Source organism: Coturnix japonica, unplaced genomic scaffold (genome assembly GCF_054131305.1).
Source record: "Coturnix japonica strain WE unplaced genomic scaffold, WE-NBRP24 Scf183, whole genome shotgun sequence".
NCBI lineage: Eukaryota > Metazoa > Chordata > Aves > Galliformes > Phasianidae > Coturnix > Coturnix japonica.
Genome location: NW_028189086.1, coordinates 1 through 24,636, shown reverse-complemented (window position 1 = coordinate 24,636; position 24,636 = coordinate 1). Strand labels below are relative to the sequence as shown.

At 54.6% G+C, this 24,636-nt stretch overlaps 2 protein-coding genes across 2 annotated transcripts in view; both read right to left on the bottom strand.

The window, feature by feature from the left end:
* LOC146751011 (creatine kinase M-type) overlaps nt 1–15,231 on the bottom strand; it is a gene marked incomplete at its 3' end in the record, with an annotated part of 36,761 nt that extends 21,530 nt beyond the window's left edge. The window contains exons 1-2 of the mRNA XM_085535804.1: nt 15,136–15,231; nt 2,654–2,848 (exon numbers count right to left, since the gene is read on the bottom strand). Of these exons, the coding sequence (XP_085391930.1) occupies nt 2,654–2,846 (193 nt within the window). The remainder of the gene's footprint in view (nt 1–2,653; nt 2,849–15,135) is intronic.
* An 8,228-nt stretch (nt 15,232–23,459) lies between these two features.
* On the bottom strand, nt 23,460–24,628 carry LOC146751010 (uncharacterized). Its single transcript, XM_085535803.1, has one exon. The coding sequence runs from the start codon at nt 24,626–24,628 to the stop codon at nt 23,474–23,476; it is 1,155 nt and encodes a 384-aa protein (XP_085391929.1). The 3' UTR covers nt 23,460–23,473.
* Nucleotides 24,629–24,636: the final 8 nt, after the last annotated feature.

Sequence of the window (24,636 nt, the reverse complement as noted above, 5' to 3'; positions counted from 1 at the left end):
CCCATCCCTATTGCTCTATGGGGTCTCTATGGGGTCTCTATGGGGTCTCCCCATCCTTATTGCTCTATAGGGTCTCTATGGGGTTATGGGGTCTCTATGGGGTCTCTATGGGGTCTCTATAGGGTCTCTATGGGGTCTCTATGGGTTCTCCCCATCCCTATTGCTCTATGGGGTCTCTATGGGGTTATGGGGTCTCTATGGGGTCTCTATGGGTTCTCCCCATCCCTATCCCTCTATAGGGTCTCTATGGGGTCTCTATGGGTTCTCCCCATCCCTATTGCTCTATGGGGTCTCTATGGGGTTATGGGGTCTCTATGGGGTCTCTATGGGGTCTCTATGGGTTCTCCGTTCCCTATTGCTCTATAGGGTCTCTATGGGGTCTCTATGGGGTCTCTATGGGATCTCTATGTCCCTATATGTCTCTATGGGGTCTCTATGGGTTCCCACTGTCCCTATTGCTCTATGGGGTCTCTATGGGGTCTCCCTGTCCCTATATATCTCTATGGGGTCTCTATGGGGTCTCCCTGTCCCTATGGGGTCTCTATGGGTCTCCCTGTCCCTATGGGGTCTCTATGGGGTCTCCCTGTCCCTATATATCTCTATGGGGTCTCTATGGGGTCTCTATGGGGTCTCTATGGGGTCTCTATGGGATCTCCCCATCCCTATTGCTTTATGGGATCTCTATGGGGTCTCTATGGGGTCTCTATGGGTTCTCCCCGTCCCTATTGCTCTATGGGGTCCCTATGGGGTCTCTATGTCCCTATATGCCTCTATGGGGTCTCTATGGGGTTATGGGGTCTCTATGGGGCCCTATGGGGTCTCCCTGTCCCTATGGGGTCCCCATGTCCCTATGGGGTTTTCTATAGGGTCACGGCCATATATTCATTACCGGGGTTGTCGACTCCGGTCTGTATGACATCTATGGGGTCCCTATGGGATCTCAATGTCCCTATATGTCTCTATGGGGTCTCTATGGGGTCTCTATGGGTTCTCCCTGTCCCTATTGCTTTATGGGATCTCTATGGGTCCCCATGTCCCTATGGGGTGCTTTATGGGATCTCTATGTCCCTATGGGGTCTCTATGGGTCCCCATGTCCCTATGGGGTCTCTATGGGTCTCCCTGTCCCTATGGGGTCTCTATGGGGTTATGGGGTCTCTATGGGGTCTCTATGGGTTCTCCCTGTCCCTATTGCTCTATGGGGTCTCCCTGTCCCTATGGGGTCTCTATGGGGTCTCCCTGTCCCTATGGGGTCTCAATGGGGTCTCCCTGTCCCTATGGGGTCTCTATGGGGTCTCTATGGGGTCTCTATGGGTCCCCATGTCCCCATGGGGTTTTCTATAGGGTCACGGCCATATATTCATTACCGGGGTTGTCGACTCCGGTCTGTATGACGTCTATGGGGTGTCTCTATATGGGACTCTATGGGGTCCCTATGGGGTCCCTATGGGATCTCTATGTCCCTATATGTCTCTATGGGGTCTCTATGGGGTCTCCCCATCCCTATTGCTCTATAGGGTCTCTATGGGATCTCTATGGGTTCTCTATGGGTCCCCATGTCCCTATGGGGTTTTCTATAGGGTCATGGCCATATATTTGTTACCGGGGTTGTCGACTCCGGTCTGGATGACATCTATGGGGTCTCTATGGGTCTCCCTGTCCCTATGGGGTCTCTATGGGTCTCCCTGTCCCTATTGCTCTATGGGGTCCCTATGGGGTCTCCCTCTCCCTATGGGGTGCTCTATGGGGTCTCTATGGGGTCTCTATGGGTTCTCCCCGTCCCTATTGCTCTATAGGGTCTCTACGGGGTTATGGGGTCTCTATGGGGTCTCTATGGGTTCTCCCCATCCCTATCCCTCTTTAGGGTCTCTATGGGGTCTCTATGGGTTCTCCCAATCCTTGTTGCTGTATAGGGTCTCTATGGGGTCTCTATGGGTTCTCCCTTTCCCCATTGCTCTATGGGGTCTCTATGGGGTTATGGGGTCTCTATGGGGTCTCTATGGGGTCTCTATGGGTTCTCCGTTCCCTATTGCTCTATAGGGTCTCTATGGGGTCTCTATGGGGTCTCTATGGGATCTCTATGTCCCTATATGTCTCTATGGGGTCTCTATGGGTTCCCACTGTCCCTATTGCTCTATGGGGTCTCTATGGGTTCTCCCTGTCCCTATTGCTCTATAGGGTCTCTATGGGGTTATGGGGTCCCTATGGGGTCTCTATGGGTTCTCCCCGTCCCCATTGCTTTATGGGGTCTCTATGGGGTCTCTATGGGGTCTCTATGGGTTCTCCCAATCCCTGTTGCTCTATAGGGTCTCTATGGGGTCTCTATGGGGTCTCTATGGGGTCTCCCCATCCCTATTGCTTTATGGGATCTCTATGGGTCTCCCTGTCCCTATGGGGTTTTCTATAGGGTCTCTATGGGTTCTCCCTGTCCCTATTGCTTTATGGGATCTCTATGGGTCTCCCTGTCCCTATGGGGTTTTCTATAGGGTCTCTATGGGTTCTCCCTGTCCCTATTGCTTTATGGGATCTCTATGGGTCTCCCTGTCCCTATGGGGTTTTCTATAGGGTCTCTATGGGTTCTCCCTGTCCCTATTGCTTTATGGGATCTCTATGGGTCTCCCTGTCCCTATAGGGTCACGGCCATATATTCATTACCGGGGTTATCGACTCCTGTTTGTATGACGTCATCCAGGGTGAACCCACTCGGAGTTTCCTTATCCCGAAGTTTCTTATAAAGTTCCGGGGTCAGAACTTTGGCCATATGGTTGTTGTGCTTCGAGAGGTCGGGAAACTCCTCCTCAGGGCTGAACTTGAGCTTGTGCTTGTTGTGGGTGCTGCTGAATGGCATGGCTATAGGATATATGGGATATATAGGGTTATTATAGGGTTATTATAGGGTTATTATAGGGTATATGGGGTATATGGGGTACATGGGGTATGGAAACTCCTCCTCAGGGCTGAACTTGAGCTTGTGCTTGTTGTGGGTGCTGCTGAATGGCATGGCTATGGGATATATGGGATATAGGGTTATTATAGGGTTATAGGGTCATTATAGGGTCAGTATGGGGTATATGGGGTATATGGGGTATATGGGGTATGGGAACTCCTCCTCAGGGCTGAACTTGAGCTTGTGCTTGTTGTGGGTGCTGCTGAATGGCATGGCTATAGGATATAGGGGATATAGGGTTATTATAGGGTATATAGGGTTATTATAGGGTATATGGGGTATATGGGGTATATGGGGTATATGGGGTATATGGGGTATGGAAACTCCTCCTCAGGGCTGAACTTGAGCTTGTGCTTGTTGTGGGTGCTGCTGAATGGCATGGCTATAGGATATAGGGTATATAGGGTTATTATAGGGTTATTATAGGGTTATTATAGGGATATAGGATATAGGGTCAGTATATGGGGTCTATGGGGTATATGGGGTATGGAAACTCCTCCTCAGGGCTGAACTTGAGCTTGTGCTTGTTGTGGGTGCTGCTGAATGGCATGGCTATAGGATATAGGGTATATAGGGTTATTATAGGGTTATTATAGGGTTATTATAGGGTATATGGGGTATATGGGGTATATGGGGTATATGGGATATATGGGGTATATGGGGTATGTGGGGTATATGGGGTATATGGGATATGTGGGGTATACGGGGTATATGGGGTATGTGGGGTATATGGGGTATATGGGGTATATGGGGTATATGGGGTGTATGGGGTATTTGGGGTATATGGGGTATATGGGGTATGGGAACTCCTCCTCAGGGCTGAACTTGAGCTTGTGCTTGTTGTGGGTGCTGCTGAATGGCATGGCTATGGGATATATGGGATATAGGGTTATTATAGGGTATATGGGATATGGGATCAATATAGGGTCAGTATGGGGTATATGGGGTATATGGGGTATTTGGGGTATATGGGGTCTATGGGGTATATGGGGTATATGGGGTTATTATAGGGTATATGGGGTATATGGGGTATATGGGGTCTATGGGGTCTATGAGGTATATGGGGTATATGGGGTATATGGGGTATATGGGGTCTATGGGGTATATGGGGTATATGGGGTGTATGGGGTATATGGGGTATGGGATCAATATAGGGTCAGTATGGGGTATATGGGGTATATGCGGTATATGGGGTATATGGGGTATATGGGGTCTATGGGGTATATGGGGTATATGGGGTATGTGGGGTATATGGGGTATATGGGGTACGGGATCAATATAGGGTCAGTATGGGGTATATGGGGTATATGGGGTATATGGGGTATATGGGGTATATGGGGTGTATGGGGGTATGTGGGGTATATGGGGTATGTGGGGTATATGGGGTATATGGGGTATATGGGGTATATGGGGTATATGGGGTATGGAAACTCCTCCTCAGGGCTGAACTTGAGCTTGTGCTTGTTGTGGGTGCTGCTGAATGGCATGGCTATGGGATATATGGGGATATATAGGGTTATTATAGGGTATATGGGGTATATGGGGTCTATGGGGTCTATGGGGTATATGGGGTATATGGGGTATATAGGGTTATTATAGGGTATATGGGGTCTATGGGGTATATGGGGTATATGGGATCAATATAGGGTCAGTATGGGGTATATGGGGTATATGGGGTATATGGGGTATGTGGGGTATATGGGGTATGTGGGGTATATGGGGTATATGGGGTATATGGGGTCTATGGGGTATATGGGGTCTATGGGGTATATGGGGTATATGGGGTATATGGGGTATATGGGGTCTATGGGGTATATGGGGTATATGGGGTATATGGGGTATGGGAACTCCTCCTCAGGGCTGAACTTGAGCTTGTGCTTGTTGTGGGTGCTGCTGAATGGCATGGCTATGGGATATAGGGTATATAGGGTTATTATAGGGTTATTATAGGGTTATTATAGGGATATAGGATATAGGGTCAATATGGGGTCAGTATGGGGTATATGGGGTATGGGAACTTGAGCTTGTGCTTGTTGTGGGTGCTGCTGAATGGCATGGCTATAGGATATAGGGTATATAGGGTTATTATAGGGTATATAGGGTTATTATAGGGTATATGGGGTATATGGGGTATATGGGGTATATGGGGTATATGGGGTATATGGGGTATATGGGGTATGGGAACTCCTCCTCGGGGCTGAACTTGAGCTTGTGCTTGTTGTGGGTGCTGCTGAATGGCATGGCTATGGGATATAGGGGATATAGGGTTATTATAGGGTTATTATAGGGTATATGGGATATATAGGGTTATTATAGGGTATATGGGGTATATGGGGTATGGGAACTCCTCCTCAGGGCTGAACTTGAGCTTGTGCTTGTTGTGGGTGCTGCTGAATGGCATGGCTATAGGATATAGGGGATATAGGGTTATTATAGGGATATAGGATATAGGGTCAGTATGGGGTATATGGGGTATATAGGGTATATGGGGTATATGGGGTATATGGGGTATATGGGGTATGTGGGGTATATGGGGTATATAGGGTATATGGGGTATATGGGGTATATGGGGTATATGGGGTATGGGATCAATATAGGGTCAGTATGGGGTCTATGGGGAATATGGGGTATATGGGGTATGTGGGGTCTATGGGGTCTATGGGGTATATGGGGTCTATGGGGTATATGGGGTATATGGGGTATAGGGGGTATATGGGGTATATGGGGTATATGGGGTATGGGATCAATATAGGGTCAGTATGGGGTATATGGGGTATATGGGGGATATGGGGTATATGGGGTATATGGGGTATATAGGGTATATGGGGTATATGGGGTATATGGGGTATGGGAACTCCTCGTCAGGGCTGAACTTGAGCTTGTGCTTGTTGTGGGTGCTGCTGAATGGCATGGCTATAGGGGATATATGGGATATATAGGGTTATTATAGGGATATAGGGTTGTTATAGGGTATATGGGGTATATAGGGTTATTATAGGGGGGTTATTATAGGGTATATGGGGTATATGGGGTATATGGGGTCTATGGGGTATATGGGGTATATGGGGTATATGGGGTATGGAAACTCCTCCTCAGGGCTGAACTTGAGCTTGTGCTTGTTGTGGGTGCTGCTGAATGGCATGGCTATGGGATATAGGGGATATATAGGGTTATTATAGGGTTATTATAGGGTATATGGGGTATATGGGGTATATGGGGTCTATGGGGTATATGGGGTATATGGGGTATATGGGGTATGGAAACTCCTCCTCAGGGCTGAACTTGAGCTTGTGCTTGTTGTGGGTGCTGCTGAATGGCATGGCTATAGGGGATATATGGGATATATAGGGTTATTATAGGGTATATGGGGTATATGGGGTATATGGGGGATATGGGGTATATGGGGGATATGGGGTATATGGGGTATATGGGGTATGTAGGGTATATGGGGTATGTGGGGTATATGGGGTATATGGGGTATATGGGGTATATGGGGTATGGGATCAATATAGGGTCAGTACCGGGTATATGCGGTATATGGGGTATATGGGATCTATGGGGTATATGGGGTATATGGGGTGTATGGGGTATATGGGGTATATGGGGTATATGGGATATATGGGGTATATGGGGTATATGGGGTATGTGGGGTATGTGGTGTATATGGGGTATATGGGATCAATATAGGGTCAGTATGGGGTCTATGGGGAATATGGGGTATATGGGGTATATGGGGTATATGGGGTATGGGATCAATATAGGGTCAGTATGGGGTATATGGGGTGTATGGGGTATATGGGGTATATGGGGGATATGGGGTATATGGGGTATATGGGGTATATGGGGTATATGGGGTATATGGGGTATATGGGGTATGGGATCAATATAGGGTCAGTATGGGGTATATGGGGTATATGGGGTCTATGGGGTGTATGGGGTATATGGAGTATATGGGGTATATGGGGTCTATGGGGTATATGGGGTATATGGGGTATATGGGGTATGGGAACTCCTCCTCAGGGCTGAACTTGAGCTTGTGCTTGTTGTGGGTGCTGCTGAATGGCATGGCTATGGGATATATGGGATATATAGGGTTATTATAGGGTATATAGGGTTATTATAGGGTATATAGGGTTATTATAGGGTATATGGGGTATATGGGGTATGGGAACTCCTCAGGGCTGAACTTGAGCTTGTGCTTGTTGTGGGTGCTGCTGAATGGCATGGCTATAGGATATAGGGTATATAGGGTCATTATATAGGGTTATTATAGGGATATTATAGGGTTATTATAGGGTATATGGGGTATATGGGGTATGTGGGGTATGTGGGGTATATGGGGTATATGGGGTATATGGGGTATATGGGGGATATGGGGTATATGGGGGATATGGGGTATATGGGGGATATGGGGGATATGGGGTATATGGGGGATATGGGGTACATGGGGTATATGTGGTATATGGGGTATATGGGGTATATGGGGTTATATGGGGTATATGGGGTATATGGGGTCTATGGGGTATATGGGGTATATGGGGTATATGGGGTATATGGGGTCTATGGGGTATATGGGGTGTATGGGGTCTATGGGGTCTATGGGGTATATGGGGTCTATGGGGTATATGGGGTATATGGGGTTATTATAGGGTATATGGGGTATATGGGGTATATGGGGTTATATGGGGTATATGGGGTATATGGGGTATATGGGGTATGGAAACTCCTCCTCAGGGCTGAACTTGAGCTTGTGCTTGTTGTGGGTGCTGCTGAATGGCATGGCTATAGGATATAGGGTATATAGGGTTATTATAGGGTATATGGGGTATATGGGGTATATGGGGTCTATGGGGTATATGGGGTATATGGGGTATGGGATCAATATAGGGTCAGTATGGGGTATATGGGGTATATGGGGTATATCGGATATATGGGGTATATGGGGTCTATGGGGTATATGGGGTATATGGGGTATATGGGGTATGTGGGGTATATGGGGTATATGGGGTATATGGGATATGGGAACTCCTCGTCAGGGCTGAACTTGAGCTTGTGCTTGTTGTGGGTGCTGCTGAATGGCATGGCTATGGGATATAGGGTATATAGGGTTATTATAGGGTTATTATAGGGATATAGGGTCATTATAGGGTTATTATAGGGTTAGTATGGGGTATATGGGGTATATGTGGTATATGGGGTATATGGGGTATATGGGGTATATGGGGTATGGAAACTCCTCGTCGGTGCTGAACTTGAGCTTGTGCTTGTTGTGGCTGCTGAATGGCATGGCTATAGGATATAGGATATAGGGTCATTATATAGGGTTATTATAGGGTTATTATAGGGTATATGGGGTATATAGGGTTATTATAGGGTATATGGGGTATATGGGGTATGGGAACTCCTCCTCAGGGCTGAACTTGAGCTTGTGCTTGTTGTGGGTGCTGCTGAATGGCATGGCTATAGGGGATATATGGGATATATAGGATATATAGGGTTATTATAGGGTTATTATAGGGTATATGGGGTATATGGGGTATATGGGGTGTATGGGGTGTATGGGGTCTATGGGGTATATGGGGTATATGGGGTATATGGGGGATATGGGGTATATGGGGTCTATGGGGTATATGGGGTATATGGGATATATGGGGTCTATGGGGTATATGGGGTATATGGGGTATATGGGGTGATATGGGGTATATGGGGTATATGGGGTATATGGGGTATATGGGGTGTATGGGGCCATATGGGGTATATGGGGTATATGGGGTATATGGGGTATATGGGGTATGGGAAACTCCTCGTCAGGGCTGAACTTGAGCTTGTGCTTGTTGTGGGTGCTGCTGAATGGCATGGCTATAGGGGATATATGGGATATATAGGGTTATTATAGGGTATATGGGATATATAGGGTTATTATAAGGGTATATGGGGTATGGGATCAATATAGGGTCAGTATGGGGTATATGGGGTATGGGAACTCCTCCTCAGGGCTGAACTTGAGCTTGTGCTTGTTGTGGGTGCTGCTGAATGGCATGGCTATAGGATATAGGGGATATAGGGTTATTATGGGGTCATTATAGGGTATATGGGGTATATGGGGTATATGGGGTATATGGGGTCTATGGGGTATATTGGGTATATAGGGTATATGGGGTATATGGGGTATATGGGGTATATGGGGTATATGGGGTCAGTATGGGATATATGAGGTGTATGGGGTATATGGGGTATATGGGGTATATGGGGTATATGGGGTATATGGGGTCTATGGGGTCTATGGGGTATATGGGGTATATGGGGTATATGGGGGATATGGGGTATATGGGGTATGGGAACTCCTCCTCAGGGCTGAACTTGAGCTTGTGCTTGTTGTGGGTGCTGCTGAATGGCATGGCTATAGGATATATGGAATATATAGGATATATAGGGTTATTATAGGGATATAGGGTCATTATAGGGTTATTATAGGGTATATGGGGTATATGGGGTATGGGAACTCCTCGTCAGGGCTGAACTTGAGCTTGTGCTTGTTGTGGGTGCTGCTGAATGGCATGGCTATGGGATATAGGGTATATAGGGTTATTATAGGGTTATTATAGGGTTATTATAGGGTTATTATAGGGTTATAATAGGGTATATGGGGTATGGGATCAATATAGGGTCAGTATGGGGTATATGGGGTTATATATGGGCTCATCAGGGCTGAACTTCAGCTTGTGCTTGTTGTGGGTGCTGCTGAATGGCATGGCTATAGGATATATGGGATATAGGGTCATTATATAGGGTATATGGGGTATATAGGGTTATTATAGGGTATATGGGGTGTATGGGGTATATGGGGTATATGGGGTATGGGAACTCCTCGTCAGGGCTGAACTTGAGCTTGTGCTTGTTGTGGGTGCTGCTGAATGGCATGGCTATAGGATATATGGGATATATAGGGTTATTATAGGGTTATTATAGGGTATATGGGGTATATGGGGTTATTATAGGGTATATGGGGTATAAGGGGTATATGGGGTATATGGGGTCTATGGGGTATATGGGGTATATGGGGCATATGGGGTATGTGGGGTCTATGGGGTCTATGGGGTCTATGGGGTCTATGGGGTCTATGGGGTCTATGGGGTATATGGGGTCTATGGGGTATATGGGGTATATGGGGTATATGGGGTATGGGAACTCCTCATCAGGGCTGAACTTGAGCTTGTGCTTGTTGTGGGTGCTGCTGAATGGCATGGCTATAGGATATATGGGATATATAGGGTTATTATAGGGTATATAGGGTTATTATAGGGTATATGGGGTCTATGGGGTATATGGGGTATATGGGGTATAGGGGGTATATGGGGTATATGGGGTATATGGGGTATGGGATCAATATAGGGTCAGTATGGGTTATATGGGGTATATGGTGTCTATGGGGTATATGGGGTATATGGGGTATATGGGGTATATAGGGTTATTATAGGGTATATGGGGTATATGGGGTATATAGGGTTATTATAGGGTCAGTATCGGGTATATGGGGTATATGGGGTATATGGGGTATATAGGGTATATGGGGTATATGGGGTATATGGGGTATATGGGGTATATGGGGTGTATGGGGTATATGGGGTATGTGGGGTATATGGGGTATATGGGGTATATGGGGTCTATGGGGTATATGGGGTCTATGGGGTCTATGGGGTATATGGGGTATATGGGGTCTATGGGGTCTATGGGGTATATGGGGTATATGGGGTATATGGGGTATATGGGGTATATGGGGTATGGGAACTTCAGCTTGTGCTTGTAGGGGTGCTGCTAAAGGGCATGGCTGCAATTATAGGGTCAATATAGGGTTAGTTATGGGGTATATGGGGTGTGCTGCTGAACGGCATGGCTGGAATAATCCCAATCCCAAATTGATGGGCCCCAATCCCAATCCCAATCCTAATCCCAATCCCAGTCTGATTGGTCCCAATCCCAATCCCAATCTGATGGGTCCTAATCCCAATCTCAATCCTAATCCCAATCTCAATCCCAATCCCAACCTGATGGCCCCCAATCCCAATCCCAATCTCAATCCCAATCCCAATCCCAATCCCAACCTGATGGCCCCCAATCCCAATCTCAATCCCAATCCCAATCTCAATCCCAATCCCAATCCCAATCCCAATCCCAACCTGATGGCCCCCAATCCCAATCCCAATCCCAACCTGATGGCCCCCAATCCCAATCCCAATCCCAATCTCAATCCCAATCCCAATCCCAATCCCAATCCCAATCTCAATCCCAATCCCAATCCCAATCCCAACCTGATGGCCCCCAATCCCAATCCCAATCCCAATCCCAATCCCAATCTCAATCCCAATCTCAATACCAATCCAAATCTCAATACCAATCTCAATACCAATCCCATTCTCAATCCCAATCCCAATCCCAATCTCAATCTCAATCCCAATCCCAATCTCAATCTCAATCCCAATCCCAATCCCAATACCAATCCCAATCCCAATCTCAATCCCAATCTCAATCCCAATCTCACTCCCAATCCCAATCCCAATCCCAATCCCAATCTCAATCCCAACTTGATGGGTCCCAATCCCAATCCAAATCCCAATCCTAATCCCAATCCCAGACCAATGGGTCTCAATCCCCATCCATTGGATCCCAACTCCAACCCCAATCCAATAGATCCCAATCCCAATCCCAATCCCAATCCCAATCCCAATCCCAATCATGGTCTGGTAAATCCCAATCCCAATCCCAATCTTAGTCTGGTGGATCCCAATCCCAATCCCAGCCCCAATCCCAGTCCAGTTGGATCCCAATCCCAATCCCAGTCCAGTTGGATCCCAATCCCAATCCCAATCCCAATCCCAGTCCAGTTGGATCCCAATCCCAATCCCAATCCCAATCCTGGTCCGGTGGATCCCAATCCCAATCCCAGCCCCAATCCCAGTCCAGTTGGATCCCAATCCCAATCCCAATCCCGGTCTGGTGGATCCCAATCCCAATCCCAGCCCCAATCCCAGTCCAGTTGGATCCCAATCCCAATCCCAATCCCAGTCCAGTTGGATCCCAATCCCAATCCTGCTCCGGTGGATCCCAATCTCAATCCCAGCCCCAATCCCAGTCCAGTTGGTTCCCAATCCCAGCCCCAATCCCAGTCCAGTTGGATCCCAATCCCAATCCCAGCCCCAATCCCAGTCCAGTTGGATCCCAATCCCAATCCCAATCCTGGTCCGGTGGATCCCAATCCCAGCCCCAATCCCAGTCCAGTTGGATCCCAATCCCAGCCCCAATCCTGGTCCGGTGGATCCCAATCCCAGCCCCAATCCCAGTCCAGTTGGATCCCAATCCCAATCCTGGTCCGGTGGATCCCAATCCCAATCCCAGCCCCAATCCCAGTCCAGTTGGATCCCAATCCCAGCCCCAATCCCGATCTGGTGGATCCCAATCCCAATTCCAGCCCCAATCCCAGTCCAGTTAGATCCCAGTCCCAGCCCCAGTCCCGATCTGGTGGATCCCAATCCCAATCCAAGCCCCAATCCCAGTCCAGTTGGATCCCAATCCCAGCCCCAATCCCGATCTGGTGGATCCCAATCCCAATCCCAGCCCCAGTCCCAGTCCAGTTGGATCCCAATCCCAATCCCAGCCCCAATCCCAGTCCAGTTGGATCCCAATCCCAGCCCCAATCCCAGTCCAGTTGGATCCAAATCCCAATCCTGGTCCGGTGGATCCCAATCCCAATCCTGGTCCGGTGGATCCCAATCCCAATCCCAATCCCAGCCCCAATCCCAGTCCAGTTGGATCCCAATCCCAATCCCAGCCCCAATCCCAGTCCAGTTGGATCCCAATCCCAATCCTGGTCCGGTGGATCCCAATCCCAATCCCAGCCCCAATCCCAGTCCAGTTGGATCCCAATCCCAATCCCAATCCCAATCCCAGTCCAGTTGGATCCCAATCCCAATCCTGGTCCGGTGGATCCCAATCCCAATCCCAGCCCCAATCCCAGTCCAGTTGGATCCCAATCCCAATCCTGGTCCGGTGGATCCCAATCTCAATCCCAGCCCCAATCCCAGTCCAGTTGGTTCCCAATCCCAATCCCAATCCCGATCTGGTGGATCCCAATCCCAATCCAAGCCCCAATCCCAGTCCAGTTGGTTCCCAATCCCAGCCCCAATCCCGATCTGGTGGATCCCAATCCCAATCCCAGCCCCAATCCCAGTCCAGTTGGATCCCAATCCCAGCCCCAATCCTGGTCCGGTGGATCCCAATCCCAATCCCAGCCCCAATCCAGATCCTTTGGACCCCAACCCTAATCCCAATCCTGATCCCGGTCCGTTGGACCCCAATCCCAATCCCAATCCCGATCCCAGCCTCAATCCAGGTCCTTTGGACCCCAATCCCGATTCCAATCCTGAACCCGGTCCGTTGGATCCCAACCCCAATCCCGATCCCAATCCCGATCCCAGCCCCAATCCAGGTCCATTGGACCCCAATCCCAATCCAGGTCCTTTGGACCCCAACCCCAACCCCAATCCCAATCCCGATCCCGATCCCAATCTCGATCCCGGTCCATTGGACCCCAATCCCGATTCCAATCCTGAACCCGGTCCGTTGGATCCCAACCCCAATCCCGATCCCAATCCCGATCCCAGCCCCAATCCAGGTCCATTGGACCCCAATCCCAATCCAGGTCCTTTGGACCCCAACCCCAACCCCAATCCCAATCCCGATCCCGATCCCAATCTCGATCCCGGTCCATTGGACCCCAATCCCAATCCTGATCCCAATCCCAATCCAGGTCCTTTGGACCCCAATCCCAATCCCAACCCCAATCCCGATCCCAGCCCCAATCCAGGTCCTTTGGACCCCAATCCCAATCCCAGTCCCGATCCCAGCCCCAATCCGGGTCCTTTGGACCCCAATCCCAATCCCAATCCCAGCCCCAATCCCGGTCCTTTGGACCCCAATCCCAATCCCAATCCCGATCCCAGACCCAATCCCGGTCTGTTGGACCCCAATCCCAATCCCAGCCCCAATCCAGGTCCTTTGGACCCCAATCCCAATCCCAATCCCAATCCCGATCCCAATCCCAATCCAGGTCCATTGGACCCCAATCCCAACCCCAATCCCAATCCCAATCCCAACCCCAATCCCAACCCCAATCCCGATCCCGATCCCGATCCCAATCCCAATCCAGGTCCATTGGACCCCAACCCCAATCCCAATCCCAATCCAGGTCCCAATCCCGATCCCAGCCCCAATCCAGATTCTTTGGACCCCAATCCCAATCCCAATCCCGATCCCGGTCCATTGGACCCCAATCCCAATCCCAATCCCGATCCCAGCCTCAATCCAGGTCCTTTGGACCCCACTCCCAATCCCAACCCCAATCCCAATCCCAGTCTGTTAGACTCCAATCCCAACCCCAATTCCAATCCCGGTCCGTTAGACCCCAATCCCAATCCCAATCCAGGTCCTTTGGACCCCAATCCCGATCCCAACCCCAATCCCAATCCCAACCCCAATCCCGATCCCAATCCCTATCCAGGTCCATTGGACCCCAACCCCAATCCCAATCCCGATCCTGGTCCGTTGGACCCCAATCCCAATCCCAATCCAGGTCCTTTGGACCCCAATCCCAATCCCAATCCCGATCCCAGCCCCAGTCCAGGTCCTTTGGACCCCAACCCCAACCCCAACCCCAATCCCAATCCGTTAGACCCCAACCCCAATCCCAATCCAGGTCCTTTGGACCCCAATCCCAATCCCAACCCTAATCCCAATCCCAATCCCGATCCCAATCCCAATCCAGATCCTTTGGACCCCAATCCCGATCCCAACCCCGATCCCAATCCCAATCCCAATCCCGATCCCAGCCCCAATACAAGTCCTTTGGACCCCAACCCCAATCCCGATCCCAATCCCAATCCCAATCCCAGTCTGTTAGACCTCATTCCCAGTCCGTTAGACCCCAATCCCAATCCCAATCCAGGTCCATTGGACCCCAATCCCAATCCCAATCCCGATCCCAATCCCAATCCAGGTCCTTTGGACCCCAATCCCGATCCCAATCCCAATCCCAATCCCAATCCAGATCCTTTGGATCCCAACCCCAACCCCAATCCCGATCCCAATCCCGATCCCGGTCCGTTGTGTCCCGCTCCGGTTCGGTTCCGGTTCCCACCTGCGGTTGGAGATGGTCGGATCGGATCGGATCGGATCGGATCGGATCGGATCGGGTCGGCACCGGGAGGGGCTGAGGGGGGCTCCGATCCCACAGGGACATTTATAACCACGGGGAGACCCCGCCCCAAATGGGGGGGGGCAACCGGGGAGGGGGGGCGGGGGGTGCACAGGGGGGGGTTCCGATGGGCGTCTGTGGTGGAGGGGGGAATAAAGGGGGGCACAGAGGGGGGGTCGGGGGGCGGTCTGGGGTGGCACGGAGGGGGGTGGGGGGGTTCTGGGGGGGGTCGGGGTGGCACTAAAAGGGGTCTGGGGGGGTCTGGGGGGGATCTGGGGGGCTCAAAGGGGGTGTGGGAGGGGTCTCAAAGGGGGTCTGGGGGGGTCTGGGGGGGTCGGGGTGGCACTAAAAGGGGTCTGGGGGGGTCTGGGGGGTCGGGATGGCACTAAAAGGGGTCTGGGGGGGTCTGGGGGGGCTCAAAGGGGCTGGGGGGGTTCTGGGGGGGGTCAGGGTGGCACTAAAAGGGGTCTGGGGGGGTCTGGGGGGGGTCGGAAGGGGTCTTGGGGGGTCCGGGGTGGCACTAAAAGGGGTCTGGGGGGGTCTGGGGGGGATCTGGGGGGGTCTGGGGGGGGTCTGGGGGGGTCTGGGGGGGTCGGGAGGGGTCTGGGGGGGTCTGGGGGGTGTCAGGGTGGCACTAAAAGGGGTCTGGGGTGGCACCGAGGGGGCTGGGGGGGTTCTGGGGGGGGTCGGGGTGGCACTAAAAGGGGTCTGGGGGGGTCTGGGGGGGTCTGGGGGGGTCGGGGTGGCACTAAAAGGGGTCTGGGGGGGTCTGGGGGGGGGTCTGGGGTGGTCTGGGGGGGGTCGGGGTGGCACTAAAAGGGGTCTGGGGGGGTCGGAAGGGGTCTGGGGGGGTCTGGGGGGGTCGGAAGGGGTCTGGGGGGGTCTGGGGGGGTCGGGATGGCACTAAAAGGGGTCTGGGGGGGTCGGAAGGGGTCTGGGGGGGTCTGGGGAGGTCGGGATAGCACTAAAAGGGGGCTGGGGGGGTCGGAAGGGGTCGGGGTGGCACTAAAAGGGGTCTGGGGGGGATCTGGGGGGCTCAAAGGGGGTGTGGGGGTTCTGGGGGGGGTCGGGGTGGCACTAAAAGGGGTCTGGGGGGGTCGGGATGGCACTAAAAGGGGTCTGGGAGGGTCTGGGGGGGATCTGGGGGGGTCTGGGGGGGTCTGGGGGGGTCTGGGGGGGGTCGGGGTGGCACTAAAAGGGGTCTGGGGGGGTCTGGGGGGGGTCTGGGGGGGATCTGGGGGGGCTCAAAGGGGGTGTGGGGGTTCTGGGGGGGAGGTCTGGGGAGGTCGGGAGGGGTCTAGGGGGGTCTGGGGGGGGTCGGGGTGGCACTAAAAGGGGTCTGGGGGGGTCTGGGAGGGTCTGGGGGGGTCGGGGTGGCACTAAAAGGGGTCTGGGGGGGTCGGGGTGGCACTAAAAGGGGTCTGGGGGGGTCGGAAGGGGTCTAGGGGGGTCTGGGGGGGGTCGGGGTGGCACTAAAAGGGGGCTGGGGGGGTCTGGGAGGGTCTGGGGGGGTCGGGGTGGCACTAAAAGGGGTCTGGGGGGGTCGGGGTGGCACTAAAAGGGGTCTGGGGGGGTCGGAAGGGGTCTAGGGGGGTCTGGGGGGGGTCGGGGTGGCACTAAAAGGGGGCTGGGGGGGTCGGAAGGGGTCTGGGGTGGTCTGGGGGGGGTCGGGATGGCACTAAAAGGGGTCTGGGGGGTCGGAAGGGGGTCTGGGGGGGTCTGGGGGGGTCTGGGGGGGGTCGGGATGGCACTAAAAGGGGTCTGGGGGGGTCTGGGGGGGGGATCGGGGGGGGTCTGGGGGGTCGGGGTGGCACTAAAAGGGGTCTGGGGGGGTCTGGGGGGGGTCGGGATGGCACTAAAAGGGGTCTGGGGGGGGTCTGGGGGGCACCTGGGGGGGTCGGGAGGGGTCTGGGGGGGGTAAGGGGGTCTGGGGGGGTCTGGGGGGGTCGGGGTGGCAGTAAAAGGGGTCTGGGGGGGTCTGGGTTGGCACAGAGGGGTCTTGGGGGGGGGTCTGGGGGGGGTCGGGATGGCACTAAAAGGGGTCTGGGGGGAGTCTGGGGAGGTCGGGATAGCACTAAAAGGGGTCTGGGGGGGGTCTGGGGGGCACCTGGGGGGGTCGGGAGGGGTCTGGGGGGGTAAGGGGGTCTGGGGGGGTCTGGGGGGGTCGGGGTGGCAGTAAAAGGGGTCTGGGGGGGTCTGGGTTGGCACAGAGGGGTCTTGGGGGGGGGTCTGGGGGGACTTCTGGGGGGGCTCAGAGGGGTCTGTGGGGGGTCTTGGGGTCGGGAGGGGGTCCAGGGTGCCACTGAAGGGTCTAGGGGGGATCTGGGGGGGCGTCGAGTTGGCACTGAGAGGGGTCTGGGGGGCTCGGGGGGGTCGGGAGGGGTCTGGGGGGGTCCAAGGTGGCATTGAGGGGTCTTGGGGGGGGGTCTGGGGGGTCTGGGGGGCTCAGAGGGGTCTGGGGGGGGTCTGGGGGGTCTGGGGGGCTCAGAGGGGTCTGGGGGGGGTCGGGGGGGTCGGGAGGGGTCTAGGGGGGTCCAGGGCGGCATTGAGGGGTCTTGGGGGGGGTCCTGGGGGTCTGGGGGGGGTCTGGGGGGGGCTCAGAGGGGTCTGGGGGTCGGGAGGGGTCTGGGGGGATCCAGGGTGGCATTGAGGGGTCTTGGGGGGGGTCTTGGGGGTCTGGGGGGGGTCTGGGGGGGTCCAAGGTGGCATTGAGGGTCTTGGGGGGGGTCTGGGGGGGGCTCAGATGGGTCTGGGGGGTCTGGGGGGGGTCTGGGGGGTCCAGGGTGGCATTGAGGGGTCTTGGGGGGGGGTCTGGGGGTCGGGAGGGGTCCGGGGGGGGTCCAAGGTGGCATTGAGGGGTCTTGGGGGGGGTCTGGGGGGGGCTCAGAGGGGTCTGGGGGGGGTCTGGGGGGAGGTCTTGGGGGTCTTCGGAGGGGCTTAGAGGGGTCCAGGTTGGCATTGAGGGGTCTTGGGGGGGGTCTGGGGGTCGGGAGGGGTCTGGGGGGTCCAGGGTGGCATTGAGGGGTCTTGGGGGGGGTCTGGGGGATCTGGGGGGGGCTCAGAGGGGTCTGGGGGGGTCCGGGTTGGCACAGAGGGGTCTGGGGGGGTCCAGGTTGGCATTGAGGGGTCTTGGAGGGGGTCTGGGGGGGGCTCAGAGGGGTCTGGGGGAGGTCTTGGGGTCGGGAGGGGGTCCAGGGTGGCATTGAGGGGTCTTGGGGGGGGTCTGGGGGGTCTGGGGGGCTCAGAGGGGTCGGTGGGGTCGAGAGGGGTCTGGGGGGGTCCATGGTGACATTGAGGGGTCTTGGGGGGGGTCTGGGGGGTCTGGGGGGGGGCTCAGAGGGGTCTGGGGGGGTCTTGGGGTCGGGAGGGGTCTGGAGGGTCCAGGGTGGCATTGAAGGGTCTTGGGGGGGGGTCTGGTGGGTCTGGGGGGGGTCTGGGGGTTCCAGGGTGGCATTGAGGGGTCTTGGGGGGGGTCGAGGGGGTCTGGGAGGGGTCCAGGGTGACATTGAGGGGTCCTGGGGGGGGGTCTGGGGGGTCTGGGGGGGTCTGGGGGGGGTCTGGGGGGGTCTTGGGGGTCTTCGGAGGGGTCTGGGGTGTCCAGGTTGGCATTGAAGGGTCTTGGGGGGGGGGTCTGGGGGGTCTGGGGGGGGCTCAGAGGGGTCTGGGGGGGGGTCTTGAGGTCGGAAGGGGTCTGGGGGGTCCAGGGTGGCATTGAGGGGTCTTGGGGGGGGGTCTGGGGGGCTCAGAGGGGTCTGGGGGGGGTCTTGGGGTCGGGAGGGGGTCCAGGGTGGCATTGAGGGGTCTTGGGGGGGTCGGGGGGGTCGAGGGGTTACAAAGGAGGGGGGGGGTCTGGAGAAGGAGAGGGGGGGGGTTGGGGGGGTCCGAGGGGGGATATGGGGGTCGTGGGTGGGGGTCTGGGAGGGGGTCTGGGGGGATTTTGGGGGGGCTGGGGGGGTTTTGGGGGGGGGGCACAGAGGAGGAGCCGGGGGTAATTTGAGGGCAGCCGGGGGGGGGGCAAAGAAAGGGGGCGGGGGTCGGGGGGGGGTGGGTATGGGAGGTCCTTGTGTGGGGGGGGGGGGCAATGAGGGAGGTCTGGGGAGTGTTGGGGGTCCGATAGGGGGGTTGGGGGGGTCCGGGGGGGGCTCAAATGGGGGTCTGGGGGGGTGGGGGGGGGGGCTGTAAGGTTTGGGGGGGCTTGGAATTGAGGGGGGGGCTGGATGGACTGGGGGGGGCAGATGGAATGGGGGGAGCTGGGGGGGTCTGGGGGGTCTTGGGATGAGTTTGGGGGGGGTCTGGGGGTATCTGGGGGCTGGGGGGGGGGGGCTGAGGGGTCTTGGAAGGGGTTTGGGACGGGTTTGGGGGGGTCTTGGGGGGTCTTGGGGGGTCTGGGGGGTCTGGGGGGGTCTTGGGAGGGGTCTGGGGGGTCTTGGGACGGGTTTTGGGGGGGTCTGGGGGGGTCTTGGGATGGGTCTGGGGGGATTTTGGGGGGTCTTGGGGGGTTTTGGGGAGACTGGGGGGGTCTTGGGATGGGTCTGGGGGGTCTGGGGGGGGGTTGGAGGGGTCTTGGAAGGGGTTTGGGGGGGTCTAGGGGGGTCTTGGGGGGTCTTGGTAGGGGTCTGTGGGGGTCTGGGGGGTCTGGGGGGGTCTTGGGACGGGTTTGGGGGTTTTGGGGGGGTCTTGGGGGGGTCTTGGAGGGGGTCTGGGGGGTCTGGGGGGTCTGGGGGGGTCTTGGGGGGGGTCTTGGAGGGGGTTTTGGGGGGTCTTGGGGGGTCTTGGGGTCTGGGGGGGGTCCGAGGGGGTCTTGGGATGGGGCTGGGGGGATTTTGGGGGGTCTGGGGGGTTTTGGGTGGACTGGGGGGTCTTGGAGGGGGTCTGGGGGGGTTTAGGGGGGTCTTGGGGGCTGGGGGGGTCTTGGGAGGGGTCTGGGGGGGTCTGGGGGGTCTGGAGGGGGTTGGAGGGGTCTTGGAAGGGGTTTGGGGGGATCTTGGGGGGTCTTGGGGGCTGGGGGGGGTCCGAGGGGATCTTGGGATGGGTCTGGGAGGGATTTGGGGGGTCTTGGAAGGGGTTTGGGGGGATCTGGGGGGGGTCTTGGGGGACTTGGGGGGGTCTGAGGGGTTTGGGGGGGACTGGGGGGGGCCTTGGGAGGGGTCTGGGGGGGTCTGGGGGGGTCTTAGGAGGGGGCTGGGGGGTCTTGGGAAGGGTTTGGGGGGGGTCTGGGGGTGTCTGCGGGGTCTGGGGGGGTCTTGGGAGGGGTCTGGGGGGGTCTAGGGGGTCTTGGAAGGGGTTTGGGGGGGTTTAGGGAGGGTTTGGGGGGTCTGGGGGGGTCTTGGGATGGGTCTGGGGGGTCTGGGGTGGGGTTGGAGGGGTCTTGGAAGGGGTTTGGGGGGGTCTAGGGGGGTCTTGGGGGGTCTTGGTAGGGGTCTGGGGGGGTCTGGGGGGCTCTTAGGAGGGGTCTGGGGGGGTCTGGGGGGTCTGGGGGGGTCTTGGGACGGGTTTGGGGGGCTCTGGGAGGGTCTTGGAGGGGGTCTGGGGGGGTTTAGAGGGGTCTTGGGGGGACTGGGGGGGTCTTGGGAGGGGTCTGGGGGGGTCTGGGGGGGTTTGAGGGGGTCTTGGGATGGGTCTGGGGGGTCTGGGGGCTCTGAGAGGGTCTGGGGGGCTCTGAGGGTTGGGGAGGGGGTGGTCTTGAGAGGGGGCTGGGGGGGGGTTGGAGGGGTCTTGGAAGGGGTTGGAAGGGTCTGGGGGGTCTTGGGACGGGTTTGGGGGGGGTCTGGGGGTATCTGGGGGCTGGGGGGGGGTTGGAGGGGTCTTAGAAGGGGTTTGGGGGGATCTTGGGGGGTCTTGGGGGCTGGGGGGGGTCCGAGAGGGTCTTGGGATGGGGCTGGGGGGGCTGGGGGGGTCTATAGAGGGGGCTGGGGGGGGTTTCTGGGGGGTCTGGGGGGGTCTCGGGGGGGGTCTCGGAGGGGGTCTGGGGGGATTTTGGGGGGTCTTGGGATGGGTCTGGGGGATCTGGGGTGGGGTTGGAGGGGTCTTGGAAGGGGTTTGGGGGGGTCTAGGGGGGTCTTGGGGGGTCTTGGTAGGGGTCTGGGGGGTCTGGGGGGTCTGGGGGGGTCTTGGGACGGGTTTGGGGGGGTTTAGGGGAGTCTTGGGGGGTCTTGGTAGGGATCTGGGGGGGTCTGGGGGGTCTGGGGGGGTCTTGGGACGGGTTTGGGGGGCTCTGGGGGGGTCTTGGAGGGGGTCTGGGGGGGTTTAGGGGGGTCTTGGGGGCTGGGGGGGTCTTGGGACGGGTTTGGGGGGGGTCTGGGGGTATCTGGGGGCTGGGGGGGGGGTTGGAGGGGTCTTAGAAGGGGTTTGGGGGCATCTTGGGGGGTCTTGGGAGCTGGGGGGGGTCCGAGGGGGTCTTGGGATGGGTCTGGGGGGGCTGGGGGGGGGGTTTCTGGGGGGTCTGGGGAGGGTCTTGGAAGGGGGCTGGGGGGTTTTGGGGGGACTGGGGGGGTCTTGGGATGGGTTGGGGGGGTTTAGGGGGGTCTTGGGGGGTCTTGGGATGGGTTTGGGAGGGGTCTGGGGGGGTCTTGGGGTCTGGGGGGGGTCCGAGGGGGTCTTGGGATGGGTCTGGGGGGGCTGGGGGGGTCTTTAGAGGGGGCTGGGGGGGGTTTCTGGGGGGTCTGGGGGGGTCTGGGGATGGGTCTGGGGGGTCTGGGGGGGGTTGGAGGGGTCTTGGAAGGGGTTTGAGGGGGTCTAGGGGGGTCTTGGGGGCCTGGGGGGGTCTTGGGAGGGGTCTGGAGGGATTTTGGGGGGGCTGGGGGGGTCTTGGGACGGGTCTGGGGGGTTTCTGGGGGGTCTAGGATCCTTAATGGGATCCTTAATGGGATCCTTAATGGGATCATTAATGGGGTCCTTAATGGGATCCATACTGTGATTCATACTGGGATCATTAATGGGATCCATACTGGGGTCCTTAATGTGATCCATACTGGGAGCACTGGAATCCTTAATGGGATCATTAATGGGGTCCATACTGGGATCATTAATGGGATCATTAATGGGATCCTTAATGGGATCCTTAATGGGATCATTAATGGGATCCTTAATGGGATCCATACTGGGAGCACTGGGATCATTACTGGGATCATTAAAGGGATCCATACTGGGATCCTTAATGGGATCATTAATGGGATCCTTACTGGGATCATTAATGGGATCCTTAATGGGGTCCTTAATGGGATCATTAATGGGATCCTTAATGGGATCATTAATGGGATCATTAATGGAATCATTAATGGGACCATTAATGGGATAATTAATGGGATCCTTAATGGGGTCCATACTGGGATCATTAATAGGATCCTTAATGGGATCCTTACTGGGATCATTAATAGGATCATTAATGGGATCCTTAATGGGATCGTTAATGGGATCCTTAATGGGGTCCATACTGTGATCCTTAATGGGGTCCTTAATGGGATCATTAATGGGGTCCTTAATGGGATCATTAATAGGATCATTAATGGGATCCTTAATGGGATCATTAATGGGATCGTTAATAGGATCCTTAATGGGGTCCATACTGGGATCCTTAATGGGATCCTTAATGGGATCCTTACTGGGGTCCTTAATGGGATCCTTAATGGGATCCTTAATGGGATCCTTACTGGGATCCTTAATGGGATCATTAATAGGATCCTTAATGGGATCATTAATGGGATCCTTAATGGGATAATTAATGGGATCCTTAATGGGATTATTTAATGGGAGCATTAATGGGATCCTTAATGGGATCATTAATGGGGTCCATACTGGGATCATTAATGGGATCCTTAATGGGATCCTTAATGGGGTCATTAATGGGATCATTAATGGGATCATTAATGGGGTCATTAATGGGATCCTTACTGGGATCCTTAATGGGATCTATACTGGGATCATTAACAGGATCCTTAATGGAAACATTAATGGGATCCTTAATGGGGTCATTAATAGGATCCTTAATGGGATCCATACTGGGATCATTACTGGGATCATTAATGGGATCCTTAATGGGATCATTAATGGGATCCTTAATGGGATCATTAATGGGATCATTAATGGGGCCCATACTGGGAACATTAATGGGATCCTTACTGGGATAATTAATGGGATCATTAATGGGATCCATACTGGGATCATTAATGGGATCCTTAATGGGATCCTTAATGGGATCCTTAATGGGATCCTTAATGGGATCATTACTGGGATCATTAATGGGATCATTAATGGGATCATTACTGGGATCCTTAATGGGGTCCTAAATGGGGTCCATACTGGGATCATTAATAGGATCCTTAATGGGATAATTAATGGGATCATTAATGGGATCCTTAATGGGATCCTTAATGGGATCATTAATGGGATCATTAATGGGATCATTAATGGGGTCCATACTGGGATCCTTACTGGGTTCCTTAATGGGATCCTTAATGGGGTCCATACTGGGATCCTTACTGGGATCCTTTATGGGATCCTTAATGGGGTCTATACTGGGTTCCTTAATGGGATCCTTACTGGGTTCCTTAATGGGGTCCATACTGGGATCATTAATAGGATCCTTAATGGGATCCTTAATGGGGTCCTTAATGGGGTCCATACTGGGATCATTAATGGGATCCATACTGGGATCATTAATGGGATCCTTAATGGGATCCTTAATGGGATCATTACTGGGATCATTAATGGGATCCTTAATGGGGTCCTTACTGGGATCCTTAATGGGGTCCATACTGGGATCCTTAATGGGATAATTAATGGGATCCTTAATGGGATCATTAATGGGGTCCTTAATGGGATCCTTAATGGGATCATTAATGGGATCATTAATGGGATCATTAATGGGATCCATAATGGGATCCTTACTGGGATCCATACTGGGATCCTTAATGGGGTCCATACTGGGATCCTTAATGGGATCATTAATGGGATCCTTAATGGGATCCTTAATGGGATCATTAATGGGATCATTAATGGGGTCCATACTGGGATCATTAATGGGATCCTTAATGGGACCATTAATGGGATCATTAATGGGATCCATACTGGGATCATTAATGGGGTCTTTAATGGGGTCATTAATAGGATCCATACTGGGATCATTAATGGGATCATTAATGGGGTCCATACTGGGATCCTTAATGGGATCATTAATGGGATCCTTAATGGGATCATTAATGGGGTCCATACTGGGATCCTTACTGGGATCATTAATGGGATCATTAATGGGATCATTAATGGGGTCATTAATGGGGTCCATACTGGGCTCCTTAATAGGATCCTTAATGGGATCATTAATAGGATCCTTAATGGGATCCATACTGGGATCATTAATAGGATCCTTAATGGGATCCATACTGGGATCATTAATAGGATCCTTAATGGGAACATTAATGGGGTCATTAATAGGATCCATACTGGGAA